The sequence below is a fragment of the Embiotoca jacksoni genome, unplaced genomic scaffold (assembly GCF_022577435.1).
Source record: "Embiotoca jacksoni isolate LCO1_2020_lvr unplaced genomic scaffold, fEmbJac1.0.p SCAF_14, whole genome shotgun sequence".
NCBI classification, from domain to species: Eukaryota; Metazoa; Chordata; class Actinopteri; family Embiotocidae; genus Embiotoca; species Embiotoca jacksoni.
In genome coordinates, this window is record NW_027185274.1 from 2,827,800 (window position 1) to 2,850,703 (window position 22,904).

Sequence of the window (22,904 nt, forward strand, 5' to 3'; positions counted from 1 at the left end):
GAGTATTCCTACATTGTTTTACTGGTACATTTACAAAACTGAAGGAATACTTTTGCTGAAGATTTAAATATGTATACCTTCAAACTTCAGTCTTGAAGTAAATGGAGTATTTGACAGTGAGAATACAAACCCCTCGTGGAAAGATGGCGCTGCCCGTTTCTCTGCATCATTCATACAGATTAACATGATTTTATTCATAGGCTTTAGGTCCATTTGAATGAAATTGAAACCAACTGTGTGATGAGATGAGTGCAGTAGATGTATTTATTGTATTCATTGTAAGCTTGATGGAAAATGAGGAGACTGGTCCAGTGAGGTGTTTGTAGATATGCTAGTGCTAGCCCTCATAGACTTTGAAGGAGAGTTTGAGTGGGCGACTCCAAGATTAATTCACTTCTCATCACCAGTTTCTAAACAGTTGCAGTTTCTTCGATAAAGTATTTTTCCATCTCGTCTCCTGTGAGCCACTTTCTGTTGGACTCTGGAGGGCTGATGTAATTTTTCTGAAGATAGTAAATCATATATACTCATGAGCATGTGATTACACATAAATCACCCAGATGTATGAATAATTAAAAAAAAAAAAAAAAAAACATCTACTTTATTTCATTTTTCTTTTGTAAACATAACCGTCCAGCAGGGCTTCCATATACACAGGGCTCATTTTACAACGAGACCCTGTCACGTGACTCATGATGACACTCTGGGGTCTCTGTATAAATAACTTCATCCATTTTATCAGTTCTGCCGAACTCCAGAGGATCTGCACGAAGACACAAGTGGTTCACATGAGCCAGAGCTACTCAGTTCGGTGAGTTGACGAAACCTGGAAATGTCGTTAATGTTTCTATTGTTAGTTTAGTTTTCATTAAACTAAATGTTTGTGTCGACTTTTGGTAACTTTTTAATAACTTCTGGAAAGTGTTTCTTTAACTTAACTTAAAAAGTACAGAAATGACACCACGCAAAATGTAACATAAGAGAATAACTTCAAAATAAAGTGAATGTATTCTTGTAAAACAATGATAAAATGTGCTTGTGAAAAATAAAATATTTAAACATATTTGACATATTTCCTCACCAGTTACACACGAAAAGAGTCACTCTACGAAACTGAACTTATAAATCCCGAACAATTTGTTATTTGAAAAAGCTATCCTTGTGCGTAGGTGAAAAGAAAAGAAAAGAAAAGAAAAGAAAAAGCCTCTTATATTCAAATATGTACTTCTGTATCTTTTCCAGCGCGTTTTCTAGGTTCCCGGCAAAGGCTGCACTGAAAAATGGAGCACCTGGAAAACTCCACCGCGTCACCCAAACGCGTCTTCCTGCACACACAGAGCACCGCGGGCTCTCAGGAAGACAAAGGCAACGGGAACGCGTACCTGTACATATTAACAGTCGTGTCTTTCTACGGAGTCTTCCTCTGTGGTATAATGCTGGGCTACTTCCGCTCCAAGAGGCGAGAGAAGAGCAGGATCAACATTTTCACGCGCCTGGTGCACGAGGAGGAGCAGCGGGAATGGGGCGCCGTGCCCAAGAGCCACAACCTCACCTTCCCGGCCGCTGTCTCGGGACTGCCCTCGGTGCAGGTGTCCCTGCCCTTTTGCGGTAACCACGGCAACCACTTTGGATACCTCCATCACGAGGGCGCGCTGCCTTCTCCACTGGCGTGCGCGCTGTGCACGGAGCAGAGCAGCGTCAGCTCTCTGTGCTCCTCCGCGGACACGCGCTTCACCATCGAAGAGGAGTCGGACAGCGGCACGGCGGATGGACCGGAGGAGAACCCGAAGGCGGTGTTCGAGACCAGCGGAGACGATTCGGGCTGAACTTTGCCCCGAAAAACTGTGCGTAACATCCCGCGCGTGAAAGAGGACACATATTACCTGGAGAGACAACCTCGAGCTCGTGCAGGCGTCTTCACATTAAAGAGGCCCAGAGAGTCCAACCTTCAGTTAAATCCTCTATTTGTAACACAACTTCCTGAACCGACATGATCTATATTATGATTTCCATGAAAGAGATGGAAACAGAGCCTGAGTGGCCGGTGTGACATGCTTTAGATCTGAGTTGCACTAAGTACCACTTTTAGGGGCATTTGCACAGACCATTTTTTTTCGACATGACTTGGATGATCGCTGCTGCACACATTAACACCTTTTCATTCAATGCCACACCTTACCAGTGCCAGTGGCAGCATGAAACACACACACACATCACATTAGGCCACATGGAATTTTATTTTTTAGTTCTTTAGATGTCCTTATTTTAAACGACGAGATAATGGCTGCATGTTAGGATCATTTACAGGTAGTCAGTACAATCATGTTAACATTAAAACTCAGCTGTAAATCAGATTGTTCACTATTGTATGATTTTACTGTATCTTTGCCTGGTTTTGTGGTGGCCCCTCCCTGCTGGAGCCCCCCTGAGAACCACTGCACCGGTCTGGGCTGATGATGACTCACCCTGCAGGGGACTGAGCGGAAGACTGGCCTTGTGGTGCCATTTGGTCTCAAACTGAACTTGACTCGCTCTCGCCAGTTCGGCCTCGAGTGATGGAAACGTACCTGGAACCCACTTGAAAGGTTGTCTGTAACTCAAATGTGTTTGTTTGTAGCTCCCTGATGGACACACGCTGTTCATTCACAATCAATGAGTTAGGTTTACTTGATGGAAGCAATGCACTGTACATACAGTTTGTATTTGTCACTCTGTACGGCTTAATTTAAGATGGGATACTTGTAGTGTTACAGAAAAAAAATAAATGCTTTTGAATTGAAGTCTGCTCTCTGACTTGTTCTTTTTTTGTTTGTTTTTTGTACTATGATCTTTCACCAGTGGAGGGCAGTGTTGTAGTGGTGGCTTCTGACAAGCGAGGGCAATGAAAGGGAGAATAAATAGAGGAGAAATCCTGACTATTATAACCATGTTATATTTAGAATGGGTAATAATGCAGAATAGGACAGTTAATAAGCAGATCAGTACCACCGAAGTTCATATTTCCTGCACATATCCTTAGTTAAACCTGAACAGCTGTTTGTTTTTTTCATTCATTGGTAATATTATTGTTGGTGTGGAGATTTAAGGTTATGCATGGGACCCCCCCCCCCCCACCCCGATGGATCACGGACTGCGTTAATGGACCCATCTGACCGGATTATCACATGTTGGTTTGACACAGCAGACCAGCAGATAACAGCGACGACTCCCAGAGGCATTTTTCTTTCTCTTTCAATCAACAGATATCCTGTCTGACGGCGACAAGATGCCGGAAGGCAGCTTCAGGTTTTCTGTTGACAGACACACACACACACACACACACACACACACACACACACACACACACACACACACACACGCTCATACACACACAAACACGGGCTATCAGCAGCGCTGCAGGCTCCGAGTCCCACAACTCACTGCAATGACAGCTCGCCACACCAACATCAGCAACAACAACAGCCGGAGGGAATACACGCATCGATTTTATGACGTCCATGTATTGACAGTGTGAAAGCCCTGATAGGCCCAACGGCGTCTGGGTGGGTTTTGTGTGTGTGCATGTGTGCACATCTGTTTGTTTTTTTTCTTTCATCCAGTCATTTTAAATTCAGCCCCACTGTGAATACATCTCTGTGAATTCAAACAAAGAAAGTCACCTGCACTGCAGGGACATATGTGAGTTTTTAAAGGGCCTTGACTTCATCCCTGGATTTTAGAAATGTAGTTGAGAAGCTCAGGAGATGGGGACTTTAAACGTATCTTCTCCCCTGAAAGTTCTCATGAGAATCAAAGTAGGTTTAATGTGTTCAATACTACAGTGTATTGTGTCAGTGCCACATTCCTCCTTGCTTTGGCAACCAAAAGCCACGTGGTTGGGGTTCAGCACCAGATGGGTTTCTCATGGACTCAAACCTGGTCTTCTGTATGAAAGTCTTGGGTTTGAGCCATCCAACCTGTCTTGGTTTCAGTCTGTCTCTCTCTCTGTGTGTCTCTGTGTGTCCACCAAAGAACCTCAGTCTGTCTACCTGTGCCCTTACTGTGATCTGCATATCTGCTGACTTGCCCATAGTTCATAGTGGAATTGGTAGCCTATAAAATGTGGTTATGAGGTTGACCTGCCCACCACAAAATGTAAAAACAAAACAAGCATTGATGGTAGAGAAGACATCCTGGCTACTCGCTGCTGTGGTTATATAGTGCACGTTTGTAAAATTGTTTGTTTTAAACAATTTTAAAACATTAAAATATTTAAAAAAAATTTTTTTATACATATATATGTAAAAACAAAATACTGTCAACTCCAATATAGAAATGTTGATTGTCATACTTCCTGGAGGTGTGGTGTTTTTTCTTTTCCAATGGTGTTGCGTTGTTTCCAAGCAGCGTGATGTCACGATAGTAGTGTGTCCCACTTTGACATCACAGACTCAAACACTGGCTGTAGCACCACACTCAGTGAAGTCCATGAGGTTTTAGTGCTTCAGCTTTAGTGCTGTTTGGGATTGTGCCCATGTTAGTCACAACACTTTTGCTGCAGTATAAATTCTTCACCACGTCAGGTTTATACCCTCGTTTTTCGGACTCTGATTTTTCCCTCATGTTTTTCCCCAGTTGCCTTGACTTGTGTGTTTTATTAAACCTACTTGGATTTCGGTCCCTTCTCCTTTGAATCGTGAAAACCATCCACAGCCCAACTTCCGTCTCGCACTTTTATAATCTGTCAAATGACCTCCTTCATCAACCCTGGTCATATTTGTTGTACTTTTCACACTGAGGCAAGGCAAAACATGGCACTGACACGGTAGTGGTCAGACAGGTGTATTACATGCATGACACTGGGCTGGTTTTTGCAGACCATAAGAGAGACAAAGCGTTTCTAATTCATTACAAATATAAAACGTGAAATACATGACTGTATAAGTAAGCAGCACCCTGAAGTCACTATTTAGTCTACGAATGTTTGGCAGCAATTACAACTGGTGTATGTGGAGAAGGCTCTGTCAGCTTTGCTGAGTTATCCATTCATTTTTCTCTGCAGAGTTGCTTTGTCAGGTTGAGTGGGGCTCATGAGTCAACAGTCTTTTTCTCGATAGGCTTCGGTCACCCGAGGACATGAACACTGTTGCTTTGAAGGTGTTTCTGTGAAAATTCAGATTTATGCTTGCAGTCTAAACATGGAAATTAGTCTGATGGCCACAAAGCCTTTAAGGCGCTCTCATAAACCAAATAGGTGAAGCAACTGATGAACTGTTCTTGTAAGCACAGTGTCTGAAGTCACAGCATCTGAAGCCTGAACTCATGTCAGATTTCTCACATGTCTCTCGGTGACATCGTTTCCAAGTCTTGTTCTGACATCATGACTCCGTCTTTGGAAGCACAGCGACAGGAAGTGAAATATGTCTGCAGGCTGATTCATCTCTCAGGACTTTTTAGTCTGACGAAATTAGTTTCAACATCCATCAGCAAGATCAGCAAGCATTCATGGTCACAAGTCAACCACTTTGCAAAAAAAAAAACCAAAAACTTTTCCCATTTATCCTGAGAAATATCTCTATATGACACCCAATAGTTTGTAGACTTTCATGATTTCTACAGAATGAACTTTGCTGACTCTCCCATTTTTGGTTTTTAGTGAAACATCTGCTGGATGAATTTTTATCTAGCGCCACCATCAGGTCAACTTTGAACCAGGCTGCAAATAGCCTACCTGTAAAACTAATCACATTCCCATCTGCCTCACTTTATGGCTAATTAGTAACTGTTGCTTTCCCCATCTCTTAATCATTGATGCAAATTAAGGAATTCTCTAACCTGGATGTTTTATAGTATCCACCCCTGACTTTCGTTCACTTTGTTAAGTGTTGTTTTTTTTTGGTTTTGTTTTTTTTTTGGGGGGGGGGGGGGGGGGTGTATCCCAGCTCACTTTGGGCAAAGGCAGGAACACCAGATCGGATATCTTGTCTTTAAGGGGTCAATTTTGCCACAATTCTGACCCACCAAAAGCTGCACCTTCTAGATCAACACCTTCTTATCCCAGGGGGTTAAAAGCTGGCACCGTAGGTTTAGACAAAACATCTACTTGGTTAGGTTTAGGACAAATAGGTTAAAATAAGTAACTTTACATGTTTTACTGAAGTTACTTTACATACGTTACATAAGTGACTTACTTGTGTTACATCGTCTTTTGCTCACTCACAGACTCAAGCATCGATCTCCCAGATGAAAATCTTGTATTTTGTTCCATTCCTCCTTCTAACTTAGGGTTTGTCACTCTTTCTACTCCATCACATGACCTCCTTCGTCCCGGCTTGTCATTGTGCTGACACCAAAGGGTGCCTTCGTGCGTCTCTCTGACGCCAATGGCTTTGACAGGGCGTCAAATATACTGCCAGGGTCTGGATGCAGGCGTATTTATGCAACAGTCAATTCACTAATACCCTGCCTGACATCTAAAGCCCTCTGGCTGCACCATTAATGATGTGTTTTTAGTAAAGGGGGTGATTATACGCATCTTATTATTTAGATCAATTTGTAGATTTGTGACATTAAAGGGCCTTTTTCTGATGATGAGTGTCAAAAAATTGATTCAGGCATCGCTGGTGGAAGGATTACTGAAGTTCCTACAACAAATACTCCAAGCAAATAATATAAAAGAGTTTTGCATTTCATCTTTTTAGTACAGTTGTACCCCCCGAGATCAAAGAAGTGGGAGTCGCTGTAAAAAGAGGAGCAAAAGTGTGAGACAATCCCCTCCGTGCGCTGCGCTGCTCTCCCCGTGTGTCTTCCTATCTTCCGGACAGCTTGAGTCAGATGCAGACTTGTTGAAGCATTTTAAATTGTGTTTCCTACATAACATAAACTCCCTGCTGAATTATTCATGCACACCAAGAACACACAACCACACAGCAAAGCATTCGTTTATTATCAAGAGGGAAGAGGGGGCGGGCGATGGGCCGCTGTATCTCCGGCAATGTGCAGGGAAAATATCTGCAAACTACCCCCTCGCCCTCATTCATGTTGCAACAACAGCAGTGTGAGCGTGCCAGAGAGAGAGAGAGACACAGAGAGAGAGAGACAGAGAGACAGAGAGAGAGACAGAGAGACAGAGAGAGAGACAGTGGGACAGAGAGCCAGAGAGCAAGTGAGAGTAAGTAGGGTGAGAATAAGGACCAGATGTAAAGCATGGAGCGTCTCCTTCACCGTGAAGCAGGATGTTTGTCATTAGTGTCCCCCTGAGGGAGTCGATGGCGAGGCCTGCGTCCTGCCTCAGCCCCCCCCCCTCCCTCCCAATTCCCCCTGTCCACACACACACACACACACACACACACACACACACACACACACACACACACACACACACACACACACACACACACACACTTTAATGAGTCTGGAAATGAGTCACTCTGAATCCCACCATCTCTCCTCCCTTCTTCATCCTCACCATCCTCCTTCCTTCCTCCCGTCTGTCATCTCATTAAACTTCTTTTCATTAAGTGGAGGTCTCATCTGAAAGTGGGGTTTGTAATGTGAGTATTTGTAATTGATCGATCTATAGACACTGAGCTGGTCGTCAGTGGGAACCTAATTCATTCAAACTCCATAAAGAAATACTTCGTATTAGTATAAGTAGTTGAGTTAGCATTAATATTGCCACATATTTACATTGCCTTACGGGTGAGATCAACTGATAACCCAACATCACTCGATGGTTTGTGAGCTGCTGTTTTGGAGTTTTGAGTCTGGACTTTCAGCTGTCGCCATCTTGTTTTTTGGAGCCAGAAGTGACCATATTTGGAAGAGAAGGGGAGGAGCAAGGGGACGATCTGACTCTGAACCAGAGGACATTACATCTGCCCACCTGCCCCAGACATGCACCCCAGGCCTGTCAATCATCAGCTTCAAGGTTGAAAATCAATATCATTAGATAGATAGATAGATAGATAGATAGATAGATAGATAGATAGATAGATAGAGAGATAGATAGACAGATAGATAGATAGAGAGATAGATAGATAGATAGATAGATAGATAGATAGATAGATAGATAGATAGATAGATAGATAGATAGAGAGATAGATAGATAGATAGATAGAGAGATAGATAGATAGATAGATAGATAGATAGATAGATAGATAGAGAGATAGATAGATAGATAGATAGATAGATAGATAGATAGATAGATAGATAGATAGATAGATAGATAGAGAGATAGATAGATAGATAGATAGATAGATAGATAGATAGATAGATAGATAGATAGATAGATAGATAGATAGATAGATAGATAGATAGATAGAGAGATAGATAGATAGATAGATACTCTATTAATTCCACAATGGGAAAAAAAAATTTCCGCTACAGCAGCATTATAGTCACAGGTAAAGAAATAAAAAAAAAAAATATAGTAAAAAAAAAAAAAAAATCTTAAATATATTATATATTACATAATATCATATATTTAATAAATATTAAATATATTATATTAATCTATATTATATTAATATTATATTAACAATGGATCAAATATCTATTTGTAACGTGGAAGATGTCGACTCGCAGAGAATGAACATCTGCAGTTTCTCCCATCGCTACGTGCCATGAAATGTGGACATTGAAAGTGTGAGTGTAGCAATTAGCAGCCAAAAGAGCTGATTTTTCTCTGTGGAGTCAGTGGACCAACGCACAGCTAAAAGGAATATTGAACTCACATCTGCATGAGTTGGCCAATAACTGGACTCTGAATAAATGCTAATGCTGCTCCGTGTCTGCTGGAGGCACAAACAGGCAACAGAACCACCATGACAACTTTATCTCTCCGATGGTGAAGAAGCGATGTTCGGGGAAACCATGTCTTTCAAGCAAATTTGTGTGTCAGACTTATTTCATTACATTTTTGGTATATAGTATAAGGAACTATCTGCAGCTTTTGGTATCAAACAGTGTCAATACCAACCAAGAGAGGAAAAAAAAAAACCACTTCACCAACCCTTAGCTGGAGTGGAGCTGATTGTTTGAATCGTTGCACCTGATAAAAGCAGCAGAGACCTCAGTCAATTTGCAGCTGCCATGCAAGTTTAGAGCGGCTGTGATGAATTACCAGACCGTTTCTGGGTCATGGAGACGCAGAAAATTATAATACGAAGCCAAAGCAATTACAGTGATGCAGCAGGTCTGCGTCACTCAGGCTCTTACTGAGTTATTATTAGGGATGTGAACATTTTAGTACAATTTCTCACGTGTGCGGTTAAATGGCTCTTTTGCCGCTGTTAACAAGGAATCTCTTCTCTCACCTTCCTGTGCTAACCCGACTGGGGCGGTGAGCGTTGAAAAAGCGAAGCGAACACGGCTCTCCTCAGCTGCATCCATCTTCATCCTACTGTGTACATACTGCAGCTCACAGCCGCTTAGCAAAGCAATAAGATTGTTTCTGGAAGGAGTCGGGATGAAAAGTACACTCAGAGACGTGAGGCGCTGCTGACGGGCTTATTATGAAAACCACAACTTTGTCTGGAGTTCTCATATCGACTGTGACCTTTTGTCATCATCTCAGAGACCGTTAGTGTCTAATCACAGAAAGTGTCTCATTATATTGTTTTGATGTCCCTTTCTCTTGAGCGGGTCATCATAACTTTCTCACACTTTTGCTGAATTAATGAGATTTCGGCTGCAAACGAGAGGTGTTCGCCTGTCGTGCAGTCCCCTGGTCAAGTTTCTGTTACTGTGGACAAACCGAGCTCTAAAAGGCACAAACTCAACGATGACACATTCTTTCCAGCAGTTTAATGAAAAGTGTTTTATTTTGGGTTTGTGGGAAAAAAAGTTTGAGCTCTGATAACTTTTAGCGATGTCTCAGACGTTAATGAGCTTGTAAGCGATGTGGCCTGCTCACGATGGTTTGCTTGGAAAGTCCAGGTGATGCAAATGTCAGAACTTCATAAGTACTCAGACCAACAATCAGCAGCTCCGAGCTCCTCTAAACAGCTGCCCAGCACTCTGGAAATGTTTATAATTAACGCCCACAAAGCAGGAGAAGACTACCAGTAGATAGCAAAGTGTATTCAGGTAACTGTTTGCTCAGTTTGTAATGTAATTAAGTAGTGGCAGTTAACAGGAAATGGTGAAGGTCAAGTTAAGGTCTCTGAGACCAAGAAAACTTTCCAACAGAGCTGTTAGTACGAAGGCAATGAGCAAAGGTATGTTTGAAGAGAAAAGGGTGAAAAATTAAAAAAAAAATTAAAAAAATAGTGGCAACCCACCATGATGCCACCCATTGGTTTGTAAAGTGTCGCTTTGGAGCAACAAGTTGCTGTACCCCCGGCCTGTCAATCAAACCAGGCACTCTCCCAGACACACCTGTCTCTGATGTCTACTATCTAATCAATAATGCAATTATTCTCAGAAGGACCAGCAGAGCTTTGATCAGAAAGAGTGACTTTAGCAAACTACCCCATAATGACTTGTGGAAAAACTATTATCGACTTGGTATTTAATGAGAAAAGTTTACACTTTATTGAAACCGGAGCTTTTTTGGAGCCAGTCCCTACTGGTCATCAGTGGTATTACAGAGCCTATTCCCAGCTCACTTTGAGTGAAGGCAGGCACCCTGGACAGGTGGCCAGTCTATCACAGGGCCAACACAGAACCAAAGACCATTTGTGTTCTCATTCACACCTAAGGGAAATTTGTAGAACCACCAATTAACCTGAGATGCATGTTTTTGGATGGTGGGAGGAAGCTGGAGTACCCGGAGAGAACCCACACAGGCACAGGGAGAACCTGAAGACTCTGCACAGAAAGGCCCAGGCCCAGATTTGAACCCAGAACCTTTTCTCTGTGAGGCAACAATGCTAACCACTGCACCACTGTGCTGCCAAAAGATGAAAATTGAAGAAATATGTCATTTGATGCTGTCAACAGCTGCTTAAACGCACTCACACATCTGTCAGCAGCAACAAAAGACAAAGCAAATGAGATCTAATGTTGGCTTGTCCCCCATTTAAATGTGTGGACAGGCTTCTTTTCCTGTACACAAACAGCAGCCAGCAGCCATCCTTTTACCTAATGAGTGTTACTATGGAAACGTAAGCCAAAGGCTAATTTGCATCTGTGCTGCTGGTCTGGAGGGATCACCGCTACCAGTCAAAAAAACAGGAGAGCCTCTAAAATACTAAATACATGTAGACTGTTCGTTAATTAATTAATTATTTATTATTTATTTATTAATTAATGCATTTACAGAGTGGTTCATTTCCTTTTAATGTTTGCTGTAATTTGAGCTGGAGAAGAATCCGTCTCGGTTATTTTAGCCCGGTTGTGAGTCCTGGTGGGTGTTTGGCTTTTTCTTTTTAAGTATAGATTAGCAGGTCACTGATGCAGAAATGTACTGCTTTTAAAATGACCTTTGTCCAAATGGATTCTTAAAGCTGCTCCAATTAAATTTCACATTAACAATGGATCAATGGACTGTGTGTGATGTGAAATGTGTCACTTGTAGTGATATACCCACAGAAAAAATAACACTGAACTCTGCAGCCCCACTCAGCTCTATGGAGAATCTGAGAACTGATCATTGTTCTGGTTTTCTGGCCACATCGTTATTGTTTCGGTTGACTCTTACCGCTCTCATCGACCTTGTTTCCTGCAGATGTTTTCAGCAATGAGAAGCTCTGCTAAACCCAACACTCAGGCCAATGAGCCTGGTGTCTTTCTCACAAGAAGATGGCAGTATTAATCCTGAAAAACCATGAATAAACATGTTTGTTGGCAATCTTTTTTTTTTCCACAACAAAATTGAGACTAATACTAAATAAAAACATTTGAAAATTAGAAATCTAAAGAAATGCATTACTATTCCAAATCCTCGTCTAGATGTCTTCTGTAGAAATATCATTGTGTTAATGTATTGATTGAATTATCTGAAAAAGGTATTAGTAAACTATTTGACGTGCTATTAGTTTAACTCTCAGCAAAGAAAACGAATAAGGACATTTCCCAAACTGTTGTGCGACTCTTTGTTTTGTTCAAATTGCTGAGGCCTCAGAATATTATGTCATCTTCATGAAGGATTTTCCATCTATTCTCCGCCTCCGATCATTTGTGATTGTTACACAAGAAAACATTTTTCTCGGAAGTCAGAGGAAGATGTGATGTCTCCTTTGAAATATCATGCCACACAGCACATGGGCTGTTTCTTTTATAAGAGTCTGATTCATGTGAAAACATTGGGGGAGTGCGGACATGGTCACATCCAGCAACTCTTGCCCAGGTCTGAAAATACTTGGGCCGGCTTTGTTAGCACTGTGTGTGAAGCTTCGATAAGTCGGTGGGAGGTGTTGCGCCTTCCTGACAGTTTTGCCCGGATTGTTACTAATGAGCACAGTCATGGTTCACTGTCAAGGTGCAGAGAAGCAAAATCTCTCTTTATCTTTCCACGGCTGAACCAAAGTGGACCGATGTCGCCGCTGCTCCTCTTTCATGGAAAACAAAGCAAACAGCAGAAAAACTCGGCTTTCCGTCGGCTGTTTGATCACACCTGCGTTAATGAACGGCAAATTGATCCACACTGGTTAATTACACACTCAAAGAGCTGCCCCCTTCCCCCCCATCCCCTACCCCCCTCCCCACGTATGGGCATGTTACTATGACAACCATACGCCAATGCAAGATCCTCCATCATTATCTGCATGAACGCTGCACTCTGTTACTGTCACAATAATAACTGTAAGAAAACGCTCTGTCTTCTCGTCCGCTGTTCGTGTTGGCGATCTGAACTGAAGTCAGATCTCGTGACCGCCTGGTGTGCTCTGTCTCCTCTGAAGTCAAGAGTCTGAGTCACATTTACGGGTGCTTTACTGTGGTGTACGCTGGAACACAGTGTGCTTATACAGCGTATACATGTGGGAAACGTTTCCCCTGAGGACTGGGCAGGAGCCTTCGATACCTCTGCCGAGATGCAACAAGTCTGTCAATCAGTCTGTAAATCACACCTTGTCTGTATTTACTTGTCTGGAGTGCAAGTAGGCTAATTTTGTGTTAACTGCCATATGGTATCAGTAATTATAAGCTACAATTTAATTCTGCACGGGGTGGGAATCTAATAAAGCCTGTTAAAGTCTGAACACCTTGAGTGATGCATATAATAACACCATATTATTTCATCAACTGGTGATTAGCATTTCATTAGCTGGCTCAGTTACACCACAGCCGACCAGTTTAGCAACAGAGTTTTATTACATTTTCAAAAGGTATTAAATTATCTTGTGGTTATTATATAATCAGTTTTGAAAAGGAACTTTCTGTGGGCTTTAATTGACTGACTGTTAAATGTATAATAGGAATTAAAAGGTCCTGTATTTTAACAGTTTATCGGTCAAAACAGCATTTCCAGTAAAAAAAACAAAAACAAAAAAACAACAACAACAATAACAACAAAAAACCTTTGGACACATACAATGGCTTCAAAAGTGTTTAGACAAATAGGCCATACTTAAAATTTATGAATTTCAGTGCATTAGATAACAAAATGTCAAAGTAAATACTATTTATTTTAAAGACAGATAACAGGCACAAAGCAAAATACTCAACAATAAAATAATTTTACGATGGAGAGATCATTAGTTGTGAATAAGAACGTATTGAAGAAATGACACTTTGAGTAATACATATTGGCGATTGATTTCATAGGGCGATGTCCCAAATGAACGTAGGATATAGGACTTGAAATAAGACACAAGGTGAGTTTCAAAATAAAACTAAGCGGAAGTGCTCCCAGAGATTAAGGAAGATGAAACGTGAGGGAACAAATCTCCCTAATTGAACTGACACATAAGCTTCATGTTAGGTTTTAAATGATAAAACAATAAGTATTCAGTTCAAATGAAGGCAAAAGGTATTTGGACACCCAACAGTGGCTTCATAAAGATCACAATGATGGTGGTATTTAGCTTGTCATCCTTTACTGTACTTTGTAGTGTGGGAATGGAAACAGTGTCTGTGTGGTCAAAATTTGCTCCAGGTTTCAACCAGCAAAGCTTTTAGCTCATCGACATCACTGAACTTTTTACCATTGCATGTCAACGGTGCTCTACGGGATTTAATTCAGGCCTTGGGGAGACCCATTCCAGGATTTTCTCCTGTGCAAAATATTCTCTCAGGATGCAGATTTTGGACCCACTCCTTTTGCTTAAATACTTTTTTTGGCTGATTATTTTAAGTTTGCCTCCAAATTCCTCAGTACACTTCATAGTTTGGAAAGTTCACCCACACCAAAAAGAAAGAAAAAAAAACCACTTATAAGATGTTTCCACCCCCTGCTTCGGCGTTCCCTCACTGCAGTCCAGTTGGAATTAGTCCCCTGGCTTTCTGCACACAAACTCTACTTTCAGATCCATGTGGGTTGAATTTAGATTCATGTGAACATGACATGTCTCCAAAAGATGCTGTCTCTGTGTGTTCATCTGCACACTGAATCCTCTTCTGAGTTTATGAATGGCTTCCCTCATATCCCTCTCCCTCCGTACACACACTGGTTGATTCCGATTCGTATGTATCTGGGTACTCTCTGCGATCTCTGAAGCTATTTCTCGCCTGTTTTTCGTGATGTTACTCACAATTAAGCAACCCAATCTGCTGCTGGTCTGTCGGCCTTCTGTTCCCAGTCACAAGTCCTTCAGTTTTTAACTGTGGAGGATGGAAGCAAGGGGATTTAACTAGACAGTTACAATATCATTTATGGTCGATTAATAAAAAAAAAAATGTGTTCTGAGACAGTACATGTGTTGCCATTCTATCAATTTTATATGCAAGAAAAGCTGATGCTGTTCTGGTATTGAACCTGTGACCCTCTGCTAGTAGTAATACCGCTTCAAGTGGAAGGAGCTTAACTCCTTCACCATTAGGCCACCCTAATACAGAAAGAGACAGAGATGTAATTCTTATAGCTTTGACCCACAAATCAGCTCATGATTTTAAATCTTTGCTTTATTTTGAGACAATAAAAAGACAGAGAGACAGAAAGATATTTACTACAAGTAGTTTGGAGTTCCTGCAAAAGTTAGGAAAAAAGGTTCATTATTTTCAAAACTAAAGTTAAAAAAAAAATATATATATATTTTTTTTTTAAACAACTGGAAACACTTTCAACAGTTGAGATGTTGTAGCGAACAATCTGAAAGAAACTAGACACTCTTACTGGACAGGATTTGAACCATCAACCTTGTGCTTTGGGCTTTTACCCCTATGGGGCACCTGCTTTGACCATTTGGCCCTCAGACCACACATCCATACTTGTGATGTAGAATACAATATTTTATACAATACAATTTTTTTCTTTTTACATTTACTTTATAATATTATAGATTTTTTTTTTTTTTTTTTTTTTTTTACGTATTAATGGGATTTTGGGGGACAAAGTTTGTGGTAGTTCAGACAGAAATCCAAGAAATTGGTAAATATAAAATAAAAGTTGAATAACTTACAAGCATAAATGTTAAACAAACAAAAAAAAGTTAATTCTTTTCAAAAGTAAAATTAACAATAAAGCTGATTTTAAAAAACATTTTCTGAGTCAAGTAACTAAAAAGAGTCTTTAATTGTAAGGATGGACTTAAGAAAGAACCACTTCATACTCTCCATGTTTGTTTAAAGTGGGACATGAACCTCTGACATTTTGCACGGTGGGAAAGAGGCTTACTGACTGTACCACAATGACTCAGTCACAATGAAATATTCCTGTCTGAACAATGAACTCAATGATTTGGGTAAATATTATATTATAATTTGCTCAGTTCACAAACAACCAACAGAGTCTGAAGTCTACTTATTTTATAATTGTTTTTTGCACATCTTTGGCATGTGGAGACTTGAGGTATCTGAAAGCTTCAAAATGGATTCTTTTTTTTCAGGTCTTTGTACAATATGTTTTAGAGGTTGTGTTAATGCTTTTCTTATTGGGTTTTTTTAGGTTTTGATTTCTTGTTGGTTTTTGTTGCAGTATTTTTAATTTCTTGCTAACATCTGTTTGTTTAAAGTTTTTACTTCCAGAGTTATTTGAAAGACAACCAGATGAATTGAAGTGCAGTGAATGACTCATCGTCTACGGGTATTTTTAGACACAACAGCAGTAATTGTAAAAGGCAGATGTCATAAAACACTAACTTGCATGGTAACACTCATTATCTTCCTGCTGCCAGAGTGGAAATTAATTAAGCTCGAGAAAAAGGCAAAAGAAATTCCAAGACAACAACGATGAAACAGGTCATTGCTTTCCAAAAGCAATGACTTTAACATTTTGTGTTCTGGTGCAATTATATTAAGATTAGGGAAAGACGAGGGCCATTGTAAAAGGAAACCAGTGTTGATTGCTTGTAGGAGACAGAACGCTGACACTGTACGACCCCACAGTAAATCATTATTAATCTTTCATCCAATCTCGCTACAGGAGAATCTCTTCTTGGCCTGTTATATCACCCTTTCAGTCTCTACTTAGGGTTTGTGAACACAGGTGAGGCTGAGGATGCAACCTGAGGACTTTGCTTTGTAGCCCTCTTGTTTCTTCTTCATCGCCTCTTGGTGCAGCTCACCAGTAACCAGAACACTGCCACATGGGAAATCTGCTTCCCTCTCATCTTGAACGCTCACGAGTCCTCCAAAACATATCGTCATTTGTTCACATCCTATATGACACAAGGGTTTTCTAAACAGACAAACATTGAGGCGAAATCGGTTATTTGTGCCTTCCAAAATCATTTGGTCGAGGTTTGATCAGGTTGAGGCACGAAAACAACCTGGTCAGGAAATGGTCAAAGTGATTACTATGCTAAAGTTTGGCAAGTTTCATTGTTGTTTTAGTTACAGTACAAACCATGCTACTAAGGTTATAGTGAACGATCATGGTCATGACTAAAAGAAGCCTGTTGACTTTCGGTAAGAAACGAGAAGTTTAGTAGCTGCCTCTGATGTGTTGATCCATCCTGACTGTCTCTTTACACAGACTATGTCATTTTATAATGACAGACCAAATGACAAAATAAACAGTGACGTCACCCAACGGCTGTTATGAAGACTTGAGTTCAGATTTTGGCCGGTGTCATCTTGCACCGAGCGGTTTGGAGTCAGAGGTGACCATATTTGGGCGAGATGAGGGGGAGCGGGTGGGGGACCCCAGTTACAGAAATAAAGCCGGAGATTTCCTTATTGCTGGTATTGGGTGTCAGTCATATGGTGACGAAGTGTGTTTTCTATTTACTTATTTTTAAGACTCAGGTGGAAACTTAAAAAAAAAAATCTTGATTGTGTAAAAAAAGTTGGAGTATCAAAAGTAAATTTAAGCAGAGCACAATGGACACCTTCGCTAAAGAGATTAAAAAAGCCACATGTAGTCATTTGCGGATGTTGAAGTGCACACCCTTCTTGTTTCTTCCACAGCAGGGTCCCATTTTGGACAGAAACTGGGGGATTATCCAGATTGAAGCCAACATTGTTTTTCAACAGCAATGTTGCCTTTGAGTTCTTTAAATGTCATTTTGAATGGTGAGCACCACAAATAAAATTCTATTCACTTGTATTTTATTGGCGTAGCAGCAGAGGTCTCAGAAGTGACGCTTATCAGTACAGCAAGAGACCACTAGGAGCAAGTGAGGAAATGTTTTTATTTATGGATGAACTGACTTTGTAAAGCCCACTTTGAACTTTCTATTGGTGAGACTTTGGTTCTTAAAAGATGGATTTTGGATGGACAATCATTTGAATTTAGTGGGGATTCAGATAATGAATGGATTGCAGCAGCGGCAGCACCCCATCAGATTGTTACACCAAGTATACAAACCGAAGCACTTGTAATAAAAACCAACAAAACTGGAAATTGCATTGAACTAACCTCAAAACCCAGACAGCACTAAACAGACGTGATGACCACAGCTGTCCAACAATTTCCACTATTTGAGAGCCAAACTAATCCACCTTCTCTCCGAGGAGTTAAGAGCCCATCTTGTTGACCTCTGGCAACAAGATGAGGCTCTGACCCATCAAGTCTTCCAACTTTACTCCACAAACAGCTTGAGTAACAAAAGCGTCTTTCTTCTCCAGCTGAATCCAGGATTTTTCCACCCTTTAATGAGAACAGCCTCAGAAATGTCATTTTCAACTCAGTTTTGCGGCCTCACTAAATGCAAATGAAACCAAAGTTTTTATTGTGATGTGACTGGCCGTCACCTCGCACACACTTGACACACAAACACGCACGGAATCAAAAACAACAGATCTCCATGTAACGACGCACCGCCGTTACCTATGCTGCGGACAGTATTTGAGATGTGGTGTCATAAAAGTTCCAAGGAGAACACACACTTTTATTGGATATATTTATTATTAGACTGTGGATGCTGGGAGCCATGTGCACTCCTGGGACACTGGGATGTTCCTTGTGTTCTCCCTGGGAACAAACAAATCGCAATGAGCAGTGAGTGACTGATTGAACAGACCTGAGTGTGATAAATGTCGAATTAGTTATGTGGCAGAACAACAGAGTATATATATTGCCAAGCTAAAGATAAAAGTTAGTTTAAATATTGCAACTCACCTCTGCCTATTTCTTCTCCCCAGGGTGTTCAGGCAAAATAGTTCCACGGGGGCTCGAGCACCCATTTATAGTTCCGGGAAGTACCAACCACAGGAAGCGGGTAGGGGGGAAGTCAAGATATGTGTTGCTCTGTTCATTTAGATAAATTATGTATTGATAATTTCCTTTATTTATAGGACTGTAAATATTTGTAAATTATTATGGATATCTTTGGGTTGGTGAAATCATGTAAATATTTGTTGTACATTTTAATTGTTGATATATACACTTACCTGTCGATGGTATGCTTGGGCTAATTGGAGTGAGCAAATGTATATAAGGAGGTCAGTGTGTTTATGTCGAGAGACTGGTAGGTGATGGTAGGTGATGTAAAAGTAAATGAAGCTTCATCTGAACCCTCTTCTGGACTCCTCATCTGCTCATTTTCCTCCATGGCCGCTCGGGCATGTTAACACTCCACATCAATACCAACCTTTCATGAAATATTTTTTCAATGCAGCTGGCCTTGATGTTTCACAGTTATCCTCTTTTCAACTGCTCTGTTTTACAGCAATGCCACTTTCTGTCCTCTGTTATTTACAGGAAGCAGTTTCTTTCGATAACTCTAAGTGTCAAGGCCAGTGCTTCGCAGCTGTTATATACTGTAACTACTCGGCTTCAAGTGGAGTGTGAACATAATAGGAAATAGTGTAGAAGCAAAAAAGCAGCCCTGTGAGTTACAACATTTGACATATAAGTTACAAGGGTTTTAATGTCAGCCCTTTCTGTGGAAATAAATGATTCAGTTTGTTATGCCATGACTTTTTATTTTTGCTGTAGTATATCATTAAGCTTTTAGTAATAATTGAGCAGTTTTATACTTTAATTTGTTTTCAGTTTTACATCCCGTTTCTGTTCCTTTTAGTTCCTTTGTTAACTTTTAGTTTCTTTTAACTTGTCTCATTCTGTGTTCTTCATTTCTTCTGTCTGTAACTATGTGTTTCTTATGTTGCTGCCCGTCTTGGCCAGGTTTCCCTTGAAAAAGAGATTTTTAATCTCAGTGGGACTCTCCTGGTTAAATAAAGGTTAAATAAATAAAAAAAAATTAAAAAAGGTTAGGATCAGCGTAAGGTTAGAGTCAGGTTAAGGTTAGTCAGGCTTAAGGTCAGAGTCAGGTTAAGGTCAGAATGAGGTTAAGGTTAGAGTCAGGTTAAGGTTAGTCAGGTTTAAGGTTAGAGTCAGGCTATGGTTAGACTCAGGTTAAGATTAGAGTCAGGGTAAGGTTAGAGTGAGGCTTAAGGTTAGAGTCAGATTAAGGTTAGAGTCAGGCTTAAAGTTAGAGTCAGGTTAAGGTTAGTCAGGCTTAAGGTTAGAGTCAGGGTTAAGGTTAGAGTCAAGTTAAGGTAGTCAGGCTTAAGGTTAGAGTCAGGTTAAGGTTAGTCAGGCTTAAGGTTAGAGTCAGGGTTAAGGTTAGACTCAAGTTAAGGTTAGTCAGGCTTAAGGTTAGAGTAAACTTAAGGCCTGGAACACACTGCCTTCGTGGCGCCAGGCAGTGTTGGGGGTTCAGTTTGAGTTGGGTGATTAGTTGTGATGGTTAGGGTCAGGGTAAGGGGCTGGGGAATGCATTATGTCAATGAGTGTCCTCACAATTATAGAGAGACACGCCTGTGTGTGTGAGTGTGTGTGTGTGTGTGTGTGTGTCTTGTGCTTCAACGAGTCTTACGGGCAATCCAATGACATTACATGTTAGCCGCTCCTCAGGGAAGCACCGTCTTTGGTCTCCATGGATACCAGCTGTGCACCTGAGTAAAGTGGAATTCATTGTTGGATAAAAGCCTGGAGATGTTTAGCAGGTGTAGGTGTGTGTGTGTGTGTGTGTGTGTGTGTGTGTGTGTGTGTGTGTGTGTGTGTTTGTACCACGGTCTCAGAGTACCCACATACACACCCTTCTCTTGTACCTTTCCCCGCTCTGCCTCTCCCTCCCCGTCTCTCCACTGACTCAATAATTTCTGTCATTTCTCTCCCTCGGTAGTCAAACTCTTTGCGTGGGCGTCAACATGATATGACAAGAAAAGTACAGGCTCTCACTTCTCATTCTCCGGTGCTAAGGACGCTAACTGATTTAACAATGAACCTCTGTCAACACATACCAGATAATCGAGCTGCTTGGACGGTTTTCACAATGAATCCCTTCCACCAAAACCTGTGTGTGTGTGTGTGTGCGCGCGCGTGTGTGTGTGTGTGTGTGTGTGTGTGTGTGTGTGTGTGTGTGTATATGCTGCAGGTCTGTGAGGAGAGAGGGAGACCCAAAATGAAAAGATCAAGCAGCAAATGAAGAGAGATGTCAACTGAGTGTTTCAAACGGTTCGGGCACGCCAGCCGCCTGATGTGCGACCAGGGAGAGGAAACGGACGTGTGGACGGAGTCTGACAGCCAAGAAAGAAGTCATTTGTTGGTCTGCCAAGAGTGGTTTGTTGGGTAATTGATTTCCTGACTGCTCCAAACACCCTGAGGGGAGAGATTACAGAAGGAAAAACAGAAGACAGTTGGTAAGTTTTTCAACTTCAAACATTTGTTCAGTGGGACTGAGTTTCATTCAGACCTCCTTGTGTGGGGCTCTTGAATCGACAGCCAGTCTCAAATAGGGAAAGACTTGCAGCCTTCCGTTGGTTTGTGAACGGCTGTTATGAAGCCTCGAGTTCGGATTTTGTCCGGCGCCATCTTGCTGGTTCAGAGCGGTTTGGAGCCGGTAGTGACCATATTTGGACGAGGTGAAGAGGAGCGAGCGGTGGATCTGACTGATCTGATTGGAAACCCAGCGATATTACGTCCCGCCCACCGATAGCTGTAACCTGACTGCACCGCAGACCTGTCAATCAAACCCCCCCAAAAAACACGGCTATTTGAAGCTTATTTTATAATTAACGACAGATTATTTTCAGATGGAAGGCCAGAAAACTAATAAGAAGGAGCGACTTTAGCGAACAGCACCGAGATAACTAGTGGAGACATTTTATTGACTGAGAATTAGCTGAATGAGCATCTGTTGAGCTTTTGATTTGAAGCCCTGTAATACAGTCTTTGTGTGGCAGTAGACTGTTAACACTTTCCACCCTGGAGGTCCCGGTAGGCTGTATCAGTTTTTAAAATGCAATTCAAAAGGTTGTAATTCACCGTTTTAATTTGACAGGAGTAAAGTTTATCAGATCTCACTCTGACCTGGTGACAGAGAGACGTATTGTTGTCCTTTCTATAGAGCCCGGGTGTGTTCACTTTGGCCTTCTGGAGCTGTGCTAACATGCCCGAGCGGCCATGGAGGCAAATGAGCAGATCAGGAGTCCAGGAGGGGTTTCAAATGAGGTTTGGCCATCACCTACCAACTGTAGTCCCTCTACATAAACACACTGACCTCCTTATATACATTTGCTCACTCCAATTAGCCTAGACCTACCATCTACAGGTAAGTGTATAGATCAACAATTACAACGTACAATAAATATTTACATGATTTCCCCAACCCAATGATATCCATAATAATTTACCACTATTTATGGTCCTATAAATAAAGAAAATTATCAATACATAATTTATCTAAATAAACAGAGCAACACATACCTTGACTTCCCCCCTACCCGCTTCCTGTGGTTGGTACTTCCCGGAACTATAAATAGGTGCTGAGCCTCTGGGGAATTATTTTGCCTGAACACCCTGGGGAGAAGAAACAGGCAGAGGTGAGTTGTTGCCATATTTAAATGAACATTTATCTTTAGCTTGGCAATATATATACTCTGTTGTTCTGTCAAATAACTAATTAGACATTTATCACACTCAGGTCTGTTCAATCAGTCACTCACTGCTCATTGCGATTTGTTTGTTCCCAGGGAGAACACAAGGAACATCCCAGTGTCCCAGGAGTGCACATGGCTCCCAGCATCCACAGTCTAATAATAAATATATCCAATAAAAGTGTGTTCTCCTTGGAACTTTTATGACACCACATCTCAAATACTGTCCGCAGCATAGGTAACGGCAGTGCGTCGTTACAAGCCGTTACTGATTTTTTTGTTTTGTTTTTGTGAGGTCAAAATAAAAAATAAAAAAAAGCCTGATTCTTAAGTTCTTATGGACGGTAATACTTAAAAAAAAAAAAAAACAAGCACATGTCCATGTCAGAAGTGTTTATACTCTTTCAAACTGCAACACGGTGGTGAATAGCTTGCTTTAAATATGGGAATAAGCATGATCCATGATTGTATAAGAGTTATCAGAAATATGTGTTTTAAGAATTATAAAGAGAGCGTGAGAGAGAAGTACAAACTCAGTTTACTTCCTCACCTCCATG

The 22,904-nt window shown here is 41.1% G+C and overlaps 1 protein-coding gene across 1 annotated transcript; it reads left to right on the forward strand.

Moving 5' to 3' along the window:
• The first annotated feature begins 752 nt into the window (after positions 1-752).
• On the forward strand, positions 753-2,780 carry kcne4 (potassium voltage-gated channel, Isk-related family, member 4). The gene is made up of 2 exons (XM_069147270.1): positions 753-811; positions 1,243-2,780. The coding sequence occupies exon 2, from the start codon at positions 1,281-1,283 to the stop codon at positions 1,824-1,826; it is 546 nt and encodes a 181-aa protein (XP_069003371.1). The 5' UTR covers positions 753-811; positions 1,243-1,280; the 3' UTR covers positions 1,827-2,780.
• Positions 2,781-22,904: the final 20,124 nt, after the last annotated feature.

Excerpts from the sequence above, each read along its gene's own strand:
- kcne4 (XM_069147270.1), top strand. The coding sequence starts at position 1,281 with ATGGAGCACCTGGAAAACTCCACCGCGTCACCCAAACGCGTCTTCCTG.